The following is a 12,756-nucleotide window of genomic DNA, read 5'->3' as shown; positions in this document are numbered from 1 at the left end:
TAAGTCCAAGAATTTGAGGTTGCTGTGAGCTGGGATGCCACAGAACTCTAGGGAGGACAACAAAGTGAGACTGTCTCAAAAAAAAAAAAAAAGTTACTTTTTATAATGTAAAATACAACCCTAGATTCTGATTAAAAAAAAAAAAAAGGAAAAAAGGAAGAATCTAAAGAGAACTCCTTCCATCCAAGGGCAGAAGAAAAATAAGGGCTATGAGCCACTGTTATAGAAAGAAAGGGATGGCCCAAATCCTACAGGCAATATTCACTAGACCAGCAGATCTTAACCTGTGGGTCAAGACCCCTTAGTAACAATGAAAATACATCACGGCATTAGGAAGGTTGAGAATCACTGCACTAGACCATTTAGTTCAAATTCTCAACTAATACTGAATTCTAACATTCATTTGTTTTGTTCCTGAAAAAGTAATCAGTGCTTACCTATACTTTTTAAATGTATGATGTTTAATGTAATGAAACAGGAAATAATACCAGAGGATTTAAGTTAGATCTCATATTTTTCAGACAGTTTAGGCTTAAAATTACCTACTCACCTTGGAACGGAATCTACAGAGGATGAAGATGGAACCTTGGAAACCTGACAGTTTGCTGTGGCAGCCAGCTTTAAGGCAGATGATGGAACAGCACTTAAAGTCCTAGGTATATGTCGTGCATTTATTGGGGCAATAGAGTTTACAGTGGCAACTGATGAAGGTACAGTTAATCGAATGTTGTTCCCAATCAGAACCTGAGTTGTTGCGGAATTGGCAGCAGTTACTTGATGACTCAGTGCACTGTGGGAACTTGAAGTCTGTGTAATATTTGAAGGCTGTAACAAAGTTGAACCTGCTGTTGATGGACTTGTATGTACAAGTGCTGTTGGTGTAGTACTACTGAGGTGTAAGCCCTTGTATACTCCTGGAGAGAAAAAGAAAGAAAGGTCTAAATAATGCGCAACTTTGCTGTTTGTCTTACAGATAGACATTATAAACATCATCGAAACAGTTTAAATGTCTCTCTCTACCTGAGGCTGGAAGGACGCCATTCACCCCAATTCCAAGCACCACATCCTCCTTCATCTTGAATCCCATCAGTTGTTCTGATGTCACCAAAGCAGAAGCAGCGAATTGAGCACTAGCAGAATCCAAAGTCTTAGAAACAAAACCCTAAAAGAAAAATACAGAGGAAATCCAATCAGCGCCACTTAGTTTCAAATTGATACTAAAGCTACACAGGCATACCAAAATCAGCTTCAATACAAATGAAAACCGCAAAGCACTGAAATATTTTCATCTTTTAAAAATTTTTTTTTGAGACAGAATCTCACTATGTCACCCTTGGTAGAGTGCCATAGTGTCATAGCTCACAGCAACCTCAAATTCTTGGGCTTAAGTGATTCTCTTGCCTCAGCCTCCTAAGTAGCTGGGACTACAGGTGCCTGCCACAACACCTGGCTTTTTGTTATTGCAGTTGTCATTGTTGTTTAGCAGGCCCTGGCCAGGTTCGAACCCGCCTTCCTCAGTGTGTGTGGCCGGCGCCCTAACCACTGAGCTATGGCCGCTGAGATTTTTCATCTCTTTTGATAGTCGTGACTTTGAGGAATGAAAAGCTGTCTTCTAACTCAATGGTTACACATTCTGATCTGCATGTGTGACAATATGCAACATACGGTAGTCAATCACCAAAATAAGCCTTCTAAAATGTGGAAGCAGCAGACCTCCAACACAAAATGTTGGACAAGAAATATGCTAGTAAAGCATTTCAGTGATTTGCAAACACATACAATGAATAAATAAATATGTAAACTTTCACCTAACTTAGACACATACATACACATACACTTAAACCAAAGGCACCTTTGGGATAGTAAGGTAACTATTCCTTTAGAAATGGAAGTAATGAAACATCACATCACAAGCGAACCTAAAAATTCAGAGTTCTCTTAAATTTTTAAAAATCGGCTTTTCCTATAAGATGCTGAGAAACTCAAATCTCAGTCCTTTTAAGCCATAAATGTTTTAAACGGAAAACATTTATCATGCGTTAGACTTAAAAAGTGATCTCTTTCAACAGTAAAAGAGGCTCTTTTAGTATATTTAAAACAAAAATCTTAATAGTAATTGAAGTGCCCAAGATAAGGAACCGGGAGGGTTATATACGAAAAGAGGTATGTTAACAGACTACAGGTGAGACGTGAAGACAGCATCTACAACTCATTCAACTACGGTTTTTTATTTTTACTTTTGAAAATAGGGAGCAGAGGCGACAGCTTCCATACTCACCTGCAATGTTCTTTCTAAACCCTGTATATTCAGGCGAAAGCCACTTTTCTGCTGGTTAGATGCAAGGTTCTATGACAACAGTTGGTAATTAGAGATGAACTCTGGTGGGAAACAATGAGGGATAATCATAAGACAGACAAATCCCTCACCTGTGGAGTGTTGGTGGAGGAATTGCTATTTGCCTGCTGTTGCTGAGTTTGTGCAAGCTGCTGTTTCTGCATTAGCGCCAGTTGCTGCTGATGCTGCTGGTATTGTTCGGCTGTAAATGCTGAACGTAAAACGAAGAAGCACATTATAAAAACGCGGAGGTATCGTACACAACTTACAATACTTCAAACAAATCTAGCATTTAAAAAAGAGGGGAGAACTGAAGCATTTGACAAAGGCTCATGATCCCGCTAACGATCACTTCCAAATGAAAACGTCAGCATTTCTGCGACCACATTTAACACGAGTGGCTCGAGTTTAACAAGAAAGAAAATTAAACTTCCCTGAATTAAAACACAGGAAAGAGGACTGCTCCCTTCCCAAGTTTCGGTACCATTATTTTTGTAAAGCTGTGACATTTATGCTAGACAGGGTAGAAAGGTAATATCAGCTTTTTTTTTTAAATCCACAGATTTGGAATCCGACTTTGTACTGAGTTTGAGAAGAAATTTGGTAACTACCATATGGTTTCCATTTTATCTATATTACCTTCCCAATGCAGTCAGATGCTCCCCGACAGTTCTGTGTATATACTCACTGTTGTACGTATTTTCTAATTTTAGTCATTATAAACATTTCCTCTATATGAAAGAGTATGATGGTTGGTTTATTACCTTTTTTTTTTTTTTTTTAAATCCATCCTTTAAGTTTAACAGGAAGAAAAGAGGCTCCAATGTTAAGGTTAATTCATTTTCCCCACCCAATTAACCCACCTGGAAAAAATCCAGTCAATAAGAACGGAGTTGTTTATGTTGATTTACTGTACAGAATGATGTCTGAGGAAAGACACTGTGTTATGCTACTTATGTTTGTCTATGGAGAGCTCAGTTCTAAAAAAAACAAACAAAAAAATGTTCATTTATTACTCCCCCAAAAGTGTGTGCAGTTTTCAAAAAGGAAACCTTTTTCTTTTTTTTCCCTTTTTTGCCAATTAAAAAAAAGGAGAAAAAAAAAGCACATACAATCACAATACCTCTAATTTCAAAAGCTTCTTTAAGAAGCCTGTCAGATGTCTGAGTAAGATTTTAAAACAAAAAAGGTTATCATGCATCCCTGGGTACCAGGGAATCTATAACTCATGCAAATTTCCTCAATCTAACGTTTAACGTTTTCAAAATACTGTCATCTACTTTGTCATTGTTTAACTGCAATTTGATAATCTACTTAGACTATCACTTGATCAAGTTTTATAATTTTCACTTATAACTCATGAAGAATCTTTGTCTATCCTCTAGGATAACAGCTTCTGGTACAACCAGAAAATGTGTAGGACAAATGCTACCATATTTTGCATGAATCAAAATTATAAAATAAGATTGAAGAAAACCTCATTAAGTTATTAGTGTTTACACAGGCTCTTCCACCTGAGCTAAACGAAGTTCTTGGGCTATAAGAGGGCAAAAAAGTAATCTCACGTTGGAAAGAGTCTATTCTTGATTTTTTTTGGTCTGTTACAAATCTGTTTAGTTGCTATTTGCCCTCTGATGACTTCCTTTCCCTAGTGTGTCTGTAACCCACATATTCTACAGAGAGGCTGTCTAGAAGTAAAAGGATGATCTTGAAATATTGATACATTCTAATTGTCAACATGATCATTTCTGTTTAACCGAAACTGAGTTGCCGCAAATGTGAAGAAAATCAACAAAAATCACTACTGCCCTGAAAGAATATTTACCAGTGTGTTTAAACAAATCTACAATAAACATTTGTTTAAACTTGACTTACTATACTTTGTCAATATGTCTTTGGAATTTACATTTTAATTTCCTAAAGTGAGTATGTTGTCTAAACCTTGATTTTCCTAGTAGGAAATGCCCAGCAAATTAAAGAAAAAAAAAAACCAAACCAACCCATTTTTAGGTCAAGGCATCACATGTATAGGAAACCAACTACTATCTATTTCATTTACATGAATGAAAGTATTCTTTTGTAGAACAGTTTGCTGATGCTTGTGTTTTAACTAAAAATTTAGCAATAATTAGAAATTTGAGTAAGCTTCCAATTATTTTTACTCTGTGTAATAAACATTTTAATCCTGGATCTCTGAGGTTTTGAAATGTCACTTTTTAACTACTCAACGTTTTAGATCACTATGTTAGCTTATTTCCTGGATTTTACTATACTCTATTAGGGCCTAGTTATGAAGCTTTTCCTGAACATTTTGGTAAATAACACAGAAGAAACACACAGGACAACATATAAGCTGGGAGCAAAGGTAACAAAAACCTCAGGTTCAGGGGCCAAGAGACCTTGACTTTTTTAGACCTGAGCTTTATGATACTTAGCTGAGTACTTCTCCTGGGCAAGTTACTCAATTTCACTAAAATATGAAAGAGGTTAAATTAGGTGATCATTAATGTCCTTTTTGGCTATGAGAGGCTAAGATAATTACATTTCTTCTGAGAAATAAAATTCCAGTCCAAAAGCAGGCAGCGTGCATTAAGTAGAAAAGCTTGGGCAAAGGTGAGGTAGTAAATCTGGGGAGATACAATCCGGACTGGGTTTTGCAAGTTATTTATCCAAAAGGCCCTCAGATCTTTACCCTGAGAAGCCCTCTGGTCGTGATACCATCATAACTCCAACATGTTATCAAATGCTACAGGGAAGTAAGACACAAATGACCATATCTCACTCCCCTAAGTCTCTATGAACAGACTGAGAGACCAAGGCAGAAAGCTCTTAGGTTGTACGTCTGCCTCCAGTTAATGGTGTGGTAGTCAAGTTAGTAATTCACACAAAGACGGGCAAAATGGTTATTGTTGATGACTACATGTAGAATCAGAATTGTTCCACACAATCAAAAAATGGTGAAGTCAGGAAGGAGCCTGGTGAGTTCCTCCTATATGTCATACCAGAGACTAAGAAACTTCTAAGGTCAAACAGAATGTAGTAGAGGAAGGAATAAAAAAAATTAATGAGGTTTTAAATTTTAAAAGAAATAAGATGAAAACTCCTTTGGATTTAATCTTTATAAGAAATAAACTTTTTATTTTTTTGAGACACAGCTTCAAGCTGTTGCCCTGGGTAGAGTGCCATCGCATCACAGCTCACAGCAACCTCCAATTCCTGGGCTTAAGCGATTCTCTTGCCTCAGCTGCCCAAGTAGCTACAAGCACCTGCCACAACGCCTAGTTATTTTTTTGTTGTAGTTGTCACTGTTGTTGTTTGGCAGGTCTGGGCTGGATTTGAACCCTCTAGCTTTGATGTATGTGTCTGGTGCCTTAGCTGGTTGAGCTACAGGCACCGAGCCGAGAAATAAACATTTTAGGGGCCAACAGTATGAATCAAGTGCTTACAAAACCTTATAGAGCACCTGACAATTCTGTATAGAGGAGAGGAGTCATGGGTAGGATATGATTAAAAACTAAGAATGTATAGAATTGACAACTGGGATGGGGTTAGGATGACAGGACTTAGTATGTGAGGAACACTGTTAGGCTGGACAGTGAACGGAGTATGCGTCCACCAGCAACACTACAACCTGTAGGGTTACATGTCAGGAGGCAGCTTTTGATTCATTATTTGGATGAAACCCTCCCTCCCCTTTCCTTTTTTTTCTGAGACAAGGTCTCCCTGTATCACCCGGGCTGCCCTACAGTTACACTGCAGTTGTAGCTCAGAGCAACTTCAAACTCCTGAGCCTATGGTGATCCTCCTACTTCAGCCTTCTGAGTAGCTGGGATTACAGGCGTGTGGCCACCACGTCCTGCTAATTTTTCTAGTTTGGTAGACTGGGCCTCGTTCTTGCTCAAGCTGGTCTCCCAACTCCTGGCCTCAGGCAGTTCTCCTGCCTTGGCCTCCCAGAGTGTTAGGATTACAGGTGTGAGGCACTGCACCTGGGCTCAATATTTGGACAAACTTTCTAACCAATATCCCCAAATAACTAGATTTAGAAAGTTGTTGAATTTGCCCTCACTAGAAATGGTTAGGCGTAAGTTACAAACTACTTAGTAATGGTAACTACTATGGTAACTATCTTACTTAGAAGTTATGGTGGTTCAGCGCCTATAGCTCAACCGGCTAAGGCGCCAGCCACGTACACCTAAGGTGGCGGGTTCGAATCCCCAGCCCGGACCCGCCAAACAACAATGACGGCTGCAACCAAAAAATGGCCAGGCGTTGTGGCGGGTGCCTGTGGTCCCAGCTACTTGGGAGGCGGAGGCAGGAGACTCACTTGAGCCCAGGAGTTGGAGGCTGCTGTGAGCTGTAAAGCCACAGCACTCTACCCAGGGGGACAGCTTGAGGCTCTGTCTCAAAAAAAAAAAAAAGAAGTTATGGTAGCTTCTAAATAACCAATTCTTAGGGTTAGGAATTTAGATAAAATACTCTTAAGACTTTTTGAGTTCATTTTTTTTTTTGAGACAGAGTCTCACTTTGTTGCCCTTGGAAGAGTGCTGTAGCGTCACAGCTCACAGCTCACAGCAACCTCAAACTCTTGGGCTTACATGATCCTCTTGTCTCAGACTCCCAAGTAGCTGGGACTATAGGTGCCTGCTACAACACCCAGCTATTTTTAGACACAGGGTCTCACTCTTGCTCAGGCTTGTCTTGAACTCTTACCTGCCTTGGCATCCCAGAGTGCTAGGATTACAGGCGTGAGCCACTGCGCCCAGCCCAAGTTCACTTCTTATTCAGGGAAACCTGTGCTGTACCTTAGCACCTGGAGTGGCCTCCAGTTCAGACTGCTGCCCTGAAGTCACATTCCTACAGCTAGACCAACTGAGTGGGGCTGGGGAGGGTGATAGGAACTTAGGAAAAAATAAAACAATTTAAAAAATAAAGCTAAGAAAGGTAAAAGTCTAGAGTATCAAAATGTATACCTTGTGAAAAACAAAACCAAGACAAAAATAACCTCAAAGATCTATTTTAAAAGATATCCCTGGCTGGGTGCCCATAGCTCAATGGTTGGAGTGCCGGCCCTGTGTGCTGAGGCTGGCGGCTTTGAATCCAGTTTGGGTCTGCTAAACAGAAAAGACATCCCTGAATTATAAATGTGAGTGGTACATAGGCAGAACATTAATGCAGGAAAAAGGGTGACAAGTAAAATGAGTCTTCAGCTAGTATGATTCCATAATCAGTGAGTTTGGGTTGACAGGACTCAGAACTCTGTATCAGCCATCTAGAAATCTAATTTGAAAACTCACATTTGTTGTAAATCATTTGGTGGCAAAGTGTGATGAGACCCAAACTCATCTGGCTTCAAGTGATTTGAACATGAGAGTATCTATCGCCAAATATTCCTCTTAGTGTGAATATTCCTGCACTTTTTGAGTCCTTTTTTTGAGACAGAGTCTCACTTTGTTGCCCTTGCTACGGATGTTATATGACTATTTTCTATAATAAAAAAAGTCTCAATTCTGAAGCACATTTGAATAAAGATTAAGGTCCTACATATTTATAAAATCTAAATTTGTGCCCAAATTTAGAATTCTTTTGCCATAGGAAGACTAACATTTTATGTTAAATTGCAAAATTGCACTAAGTTGTAGATATTAAGAATTAGAACATATAATTTAGCCCTATCTCTCCTATTCACTTAAGAAGGTAAATCTTTAGTGAGATTATGAGAGTTTAGAAAAATGACTTATAATGTTGATAAAATTTCATTGGGAACTAGGAATTCAAATCCTGAATATATAACTGTAACTTCTTTTATTTATTTTTTTAAGACAGAGTCTCACTGTGTCACCCATGGTAGAGTGCCGTGACATCACAGCTCATAGCAACCTCAAACTCTTAGGTTAAGTGATTCTCTTGCCTCAGGCTCCCATGTAGCTTGGACTATAGGCGCCCGACACAAGGCCTGGCTATTTTTGTTGTTGCTGTAGTTGTCATTGTTTAGCAGGCCTGGGCCAGGGTTGAACCTGCCAGCTCAGGTGTATATGGCCCATGTCCTAAGCACTGAGCTATGGGCCCTGAGTCTTTTCTTTCTTTTTTTGAGACAGAGTCTCATTATGTTGCCCTTGGTAGAGGGTGGTGGCATCACAGCTCACAGCAACCTCAAACCCTTGGGCTGAAATGATTCTCTTGCCTCAGCCTGGCTATTTTTTTTGTTGTAGTTGTCATTGTTGTTTAGCAGTCCCGGGTGGGGGGGTTTGACTCCACCAGCCCCAGTGCATGTGGCTGGCCCCTAACCACTAAGCTATGGGCACCAAGCCATGTAACTGCTAACTTCAAAATCACTTTCTATTTTCAGTCTTTCTGAATTATATAAGAACCTTCATGTAAGCCTTTTGTCATTATGAAAAAGACATTAATTCTGATATTTGATAGCCCCCAAACTCAAACTCATGAAAATGAATCACTGAAGAAACACTACATTTTTAAAGATGCTTTTGAGAAAAATTATTAGAAAACTGTATTTGGAAACCATCCAAATAACCTGTTAACTAAAGATTAAACATAAATAATTTGTCTGGAATTACTAGAACATAGTCCTAGAACTCTGAACCCACATACACCCAGCCTTTCCAAGATCCTTAACACTGTGTTATTCTAGTGCATGGTACCTGGAGGACCAAGCACCCACAACACCTAACTCATCAGGGTACCCATTTGATGACAACTATGCGAAATGGCCAAGAGTGGAAAGCAAGTTAAGAAGATACTCAGCAGTTCAAACAGAGACTGTAAAAGGTAGTGTGTGTTAAAGCTCAAGCACTTTACTAAAATAAATGGACTCCTGTGACCATCATTTAGAACTTCCTATTTAAAAAGGACAGTAAACAGGTCCTTATCGATAATTATTCAGAAAAGGGAAAAGCAGCTCAGAGGTAATTACTATGTCATAGCACAAGTATAAATAACAGTGACTGAATAATAATAATAAAAAAAAAGGTTAAATTATAACCCACATAATTTGGCTTAAGCAACAGGGAAGTGTATCAACTGACTCCCAGCTCACACAATGGTTAAGTTCTAAAGGCTGTACCAGTGGAGCATCCCTAATCTGAAAACCCCAAATCTAAGAAGCTCCAAATTCCTGAAAATTTAGAGCATTAACACAATGCCCTAGCAAAGAATCCCACACCTGGCCTCAGCTGAAGGGTAACTGTCAAAATGCAATCAACACTTGGTTTCATGAACAAAATTATTTAAAAATATTGTATAAAATTACATTCAAGAGATGCACATAAGGTATATATAAAACATAAATACATTTTGTGTTTAAGTATGGGTCTTATTCCCATGATATCTCATTACGCATATGTAAATATTCCAAAATCTGAAAAAAATTCGAATTTGAAACACTTGTAGTCCCAACTGTTTCAGATAAAAAACACTTGACCTGTATAGTCAAAACTAAGCCTTGGAAAATTCCTTTTCAGAGTATTCTGATTCTCTTTCAATAAGCCTAGTGCAGCCAGTTTTTCCTCTGGCATCAGAAACTAAATCCGTTTCTTTGGTTCACTACCAGATGAAATAGTCTGGTTTGTATTTGGGGACCATGTTATCGTAAAAAAAAATTATCTTTACAACTACAATGACACTGAATGAGGCAAGATCCTTAACCTATGAATACAGTGGTGACACAGACACTGCAAAGGGAAGAAGAGATTCACTTCTGCCATTCCAGGCTCATTACAGAGAATACGTCCTTTCAGTAGAATTGTACTTAGAATTCTGTATAACATTTGAACTATTTTTTTCCCCCTATAGGGGCCTACAGTTGAATTCATTTGAATTGTTTGTACATTATGATATGACTGCGCTGTGATACACTTAACAGAGCATAAAGGGAAAAGCTTTGGGTCTCTGGAATAGTCATAGATATGAAAGAATAGTGTTACCCTATTAGATGGTAAGCATCTACTCTCTTAAGTATATAGGAAGAGATAACAAAATTAAAAGAGAAATTAAAACCACACAACAGGAAAAGAATAGATAAACCGATTAAAAAAAGAAGTTGTATCACATACATGGAGGAAGGAAATGATTAAAAAAATGACAAGGCCATTTAAAATTTTGTTTCAGCTAAACTTTTGGTAATGCTCATCTTTCAAATGTTCTTTGGTAACTATAAATCAAGTGAGTTTTACAATTGATACTGATACGCTTACTTAGGTAATACTACAAGCAGTCTCCATAAAACAGTTCATTACAAAATCCTTAGGATAGTTATTCAATTCAACTTTTCTGTTTTAAGGGATAAAGGAGATAGGGTTTGATGAAACATGCCTATTTTCTCTGAAAAGTCTCAAAAAATCGTATACAGCTTCAAAAGCTTGTTAGGGAAAACTATTATAAATTTATACTGTTAAACATTTCTACATCAGGAATATATGTTTTCCTTCCCACTGAAAAGTTCATTATTGTGATTTTTAAGACTAAAAAAGCAGAGAACTGGTTTTCTTGATAAAGTGACTAAAATTAATGGCATTGTAAATAACCTCTTAGGCTGGAGAATAATTGTGATTTTCTTCTAGTTGATTTCCAAAGTATGATTATTTTTCTCATGAGTCAAAAGACTCCCATTTCACAAAAATACAGATGACCTTGGACAACACAGGTTTGAATAGCTTGAGTAATTCATGTATGAATTTTCTTCTGCCCTTCACACTGAGATGGTAAAAACAAGCCCTCCTCTTCCTTATAGGCCTAACTCAGCGAGACCCTTAGGATGATCCCCTTTCCCTTAATGAACAGTAGACATATTTTCTCTTTCTTTAATTTCCTTAATATTTTCTTTTCTCTAGCTTACTTTATTGTAAAACTATAGTATATAATAGATATATAAAATATGTTTTAACTGACTTAATGATATGGGTAAGTAAGGTTTCTTAGTAGTATTTAACTTTTGTGGAGTCAAAAGTTACACCTGCATTTTTGACTGTGCGAGGGGGTTGGTTCCCTTAATCTTCATATTGTTCAAAGGTCAACTGTACCTTCTTTTCTTTTTTTTTTTTTTTTTGAGGCAGAGTCTCACTTTGTCACTCTTGATATAGTGCTATGGCATCTTAGCTCACAGCAACCTCAAACTCTTGGGCTTAAACTATTCTCTTGACTCAGCCTCCCATGTACCTGGGACTACAGGTGCCCTCCACAACACGGGGCTATTTTTTTTTGTAGCTGTCATTGTTGTTTAGCTGGTCTGGGCTGGGTTCTAATCTGCCAGCCTTGGTATATGTGGCTGGCGCCCTAACCACTGAGCTACAGGTGCTGAGCCTCAACTGTACTTTTTATTTTTTTTGAAACAGAGTCTCACTATGTCGCCCTTGGTAGAGTGTCATGGTGTCACAGCTCATAGCAACCTCAGACTTTTGGGCTTAACCGATTCTCTTGCCTTAACCTCCTGAGTAGCTGGGACTACAGGCACCTACCACAACGTCCAGCTATTTTTTTGTTGCAGTTGTCACTGCTGTTTGGCAGGCCTGGGCTAGGTTCGAACCCACCAGGTCAGGTGTACGTGGCTGGTGCCCTAGCCGCTAAGCTACAGACGCCAAACCAACTGTACCTTTTATAAATCACCAACTAAATTAGTTTATGGAATGCTTTCTGGAGATCTTTAGGGAAAAGAGAGAATTTTCACATTTAAAGGGTGGTTAAACTATAACCTGCCAGATGATTAGGGAAACAGAATAAACATGTTTGCAGTCCTTTCAAAATCTAAATTTGTCTTTATAAAAATCTGTAGTAACATAATTTTAACTGCAAATTTCTATAATCTATATGCTTCAAATAACAGAGACTTAAGGCTTTAAAACAGAAAGCTAAGATTATAGAATACTTTAAACAGACAGCATTTATTTTACAAATGTCACATTATAACCATAGATATTATCTGATAATATTTTAAAAAATATTAAAATAATCCTTTAACTTATTGTTCTCTGAAAAATTGGTTTCTCTCTTATAAATTACTTATTGTATTAGCGTATAAGGTTATTGGGCAAAGGTACTGAATTGCTGGTCTTTGTATTAAGCAGACTAGGTAAGACACTGGAGAAGTATTCAAGCATAAATGATAACAAGTTAGGGTTCGTTTTCTTTTCATATTATTTGAAAATACAATGAATCTTGTGGTTCACAAAGTGTATCAAATGTCACACATCAAATGGTAATAAATCACCTTTGTATGTGGGTATGTTCAAATGCAGACATGTACATATAAATGCCTCTAGCAACGGAATTCAAAGAAATAGAACAAGGTCTTTTATTCCTTTTAACTATTTTGAGAGAAAAGGACTTTTAGCCATAAATGCAGCAGCCCACAGACTCAAAAAAACAAAACAAAATAAAACCAAACTGAACCAACATGAGATGAACCCAAC

At 37.9% G+C, this 12,756-nt stretch overlaps 1 protein-coding gene across 2 annotated transcripts in view; it reads right to left on the bottom strand.

The window, feature by feature from the left end:
• The window catches only part of EPC1 (enhancer of polycomb homolog 1), a 111,118-nt gene that overhangs the window by 4,179 nt on the left and 94,183 nt on the right, over nt 1-12,756 (bottom strand). For both annotated transcript variants that reach the window (XM_023511341.1, XM_003786720.3), the window contains exons 11-13: nt 2,428-2,546; nt 1,021-1,162; nt 551-914 (exon numbers count right to left, since the gene is read on the bottom strand). In XM_023511341.1, coding sequence (XP_023367109.1) covers nt 551-914; nt 1,021-1,162; nt 2,428-2,546 — 625 coding nt within the window. The remainder of the gene's footprint in view (nt 1-550; nt 915-1,020; nt 1,163-2,427; nt 2,547-12,756) is intronic.

This window comes from Otolemur garnettii, unplaced genomic scaffold (assembly GCF_000181295.1).
Source record: "Otolemur garnettii isolate 467f Iridium unplaced genomic scaffold, OtoGar3 scaffold00019, whole genome shotgun sequence".
NCBI lineage: Eukaryota > Metazoa > Chordata > Mammalia > Primates > Galagidae > Otolemur > Otolemur garnettii.
Note: the sequence above shows the minus strand (reverse complement) of the source record. Positions and strands in the feature narration are given on the sequence as shown.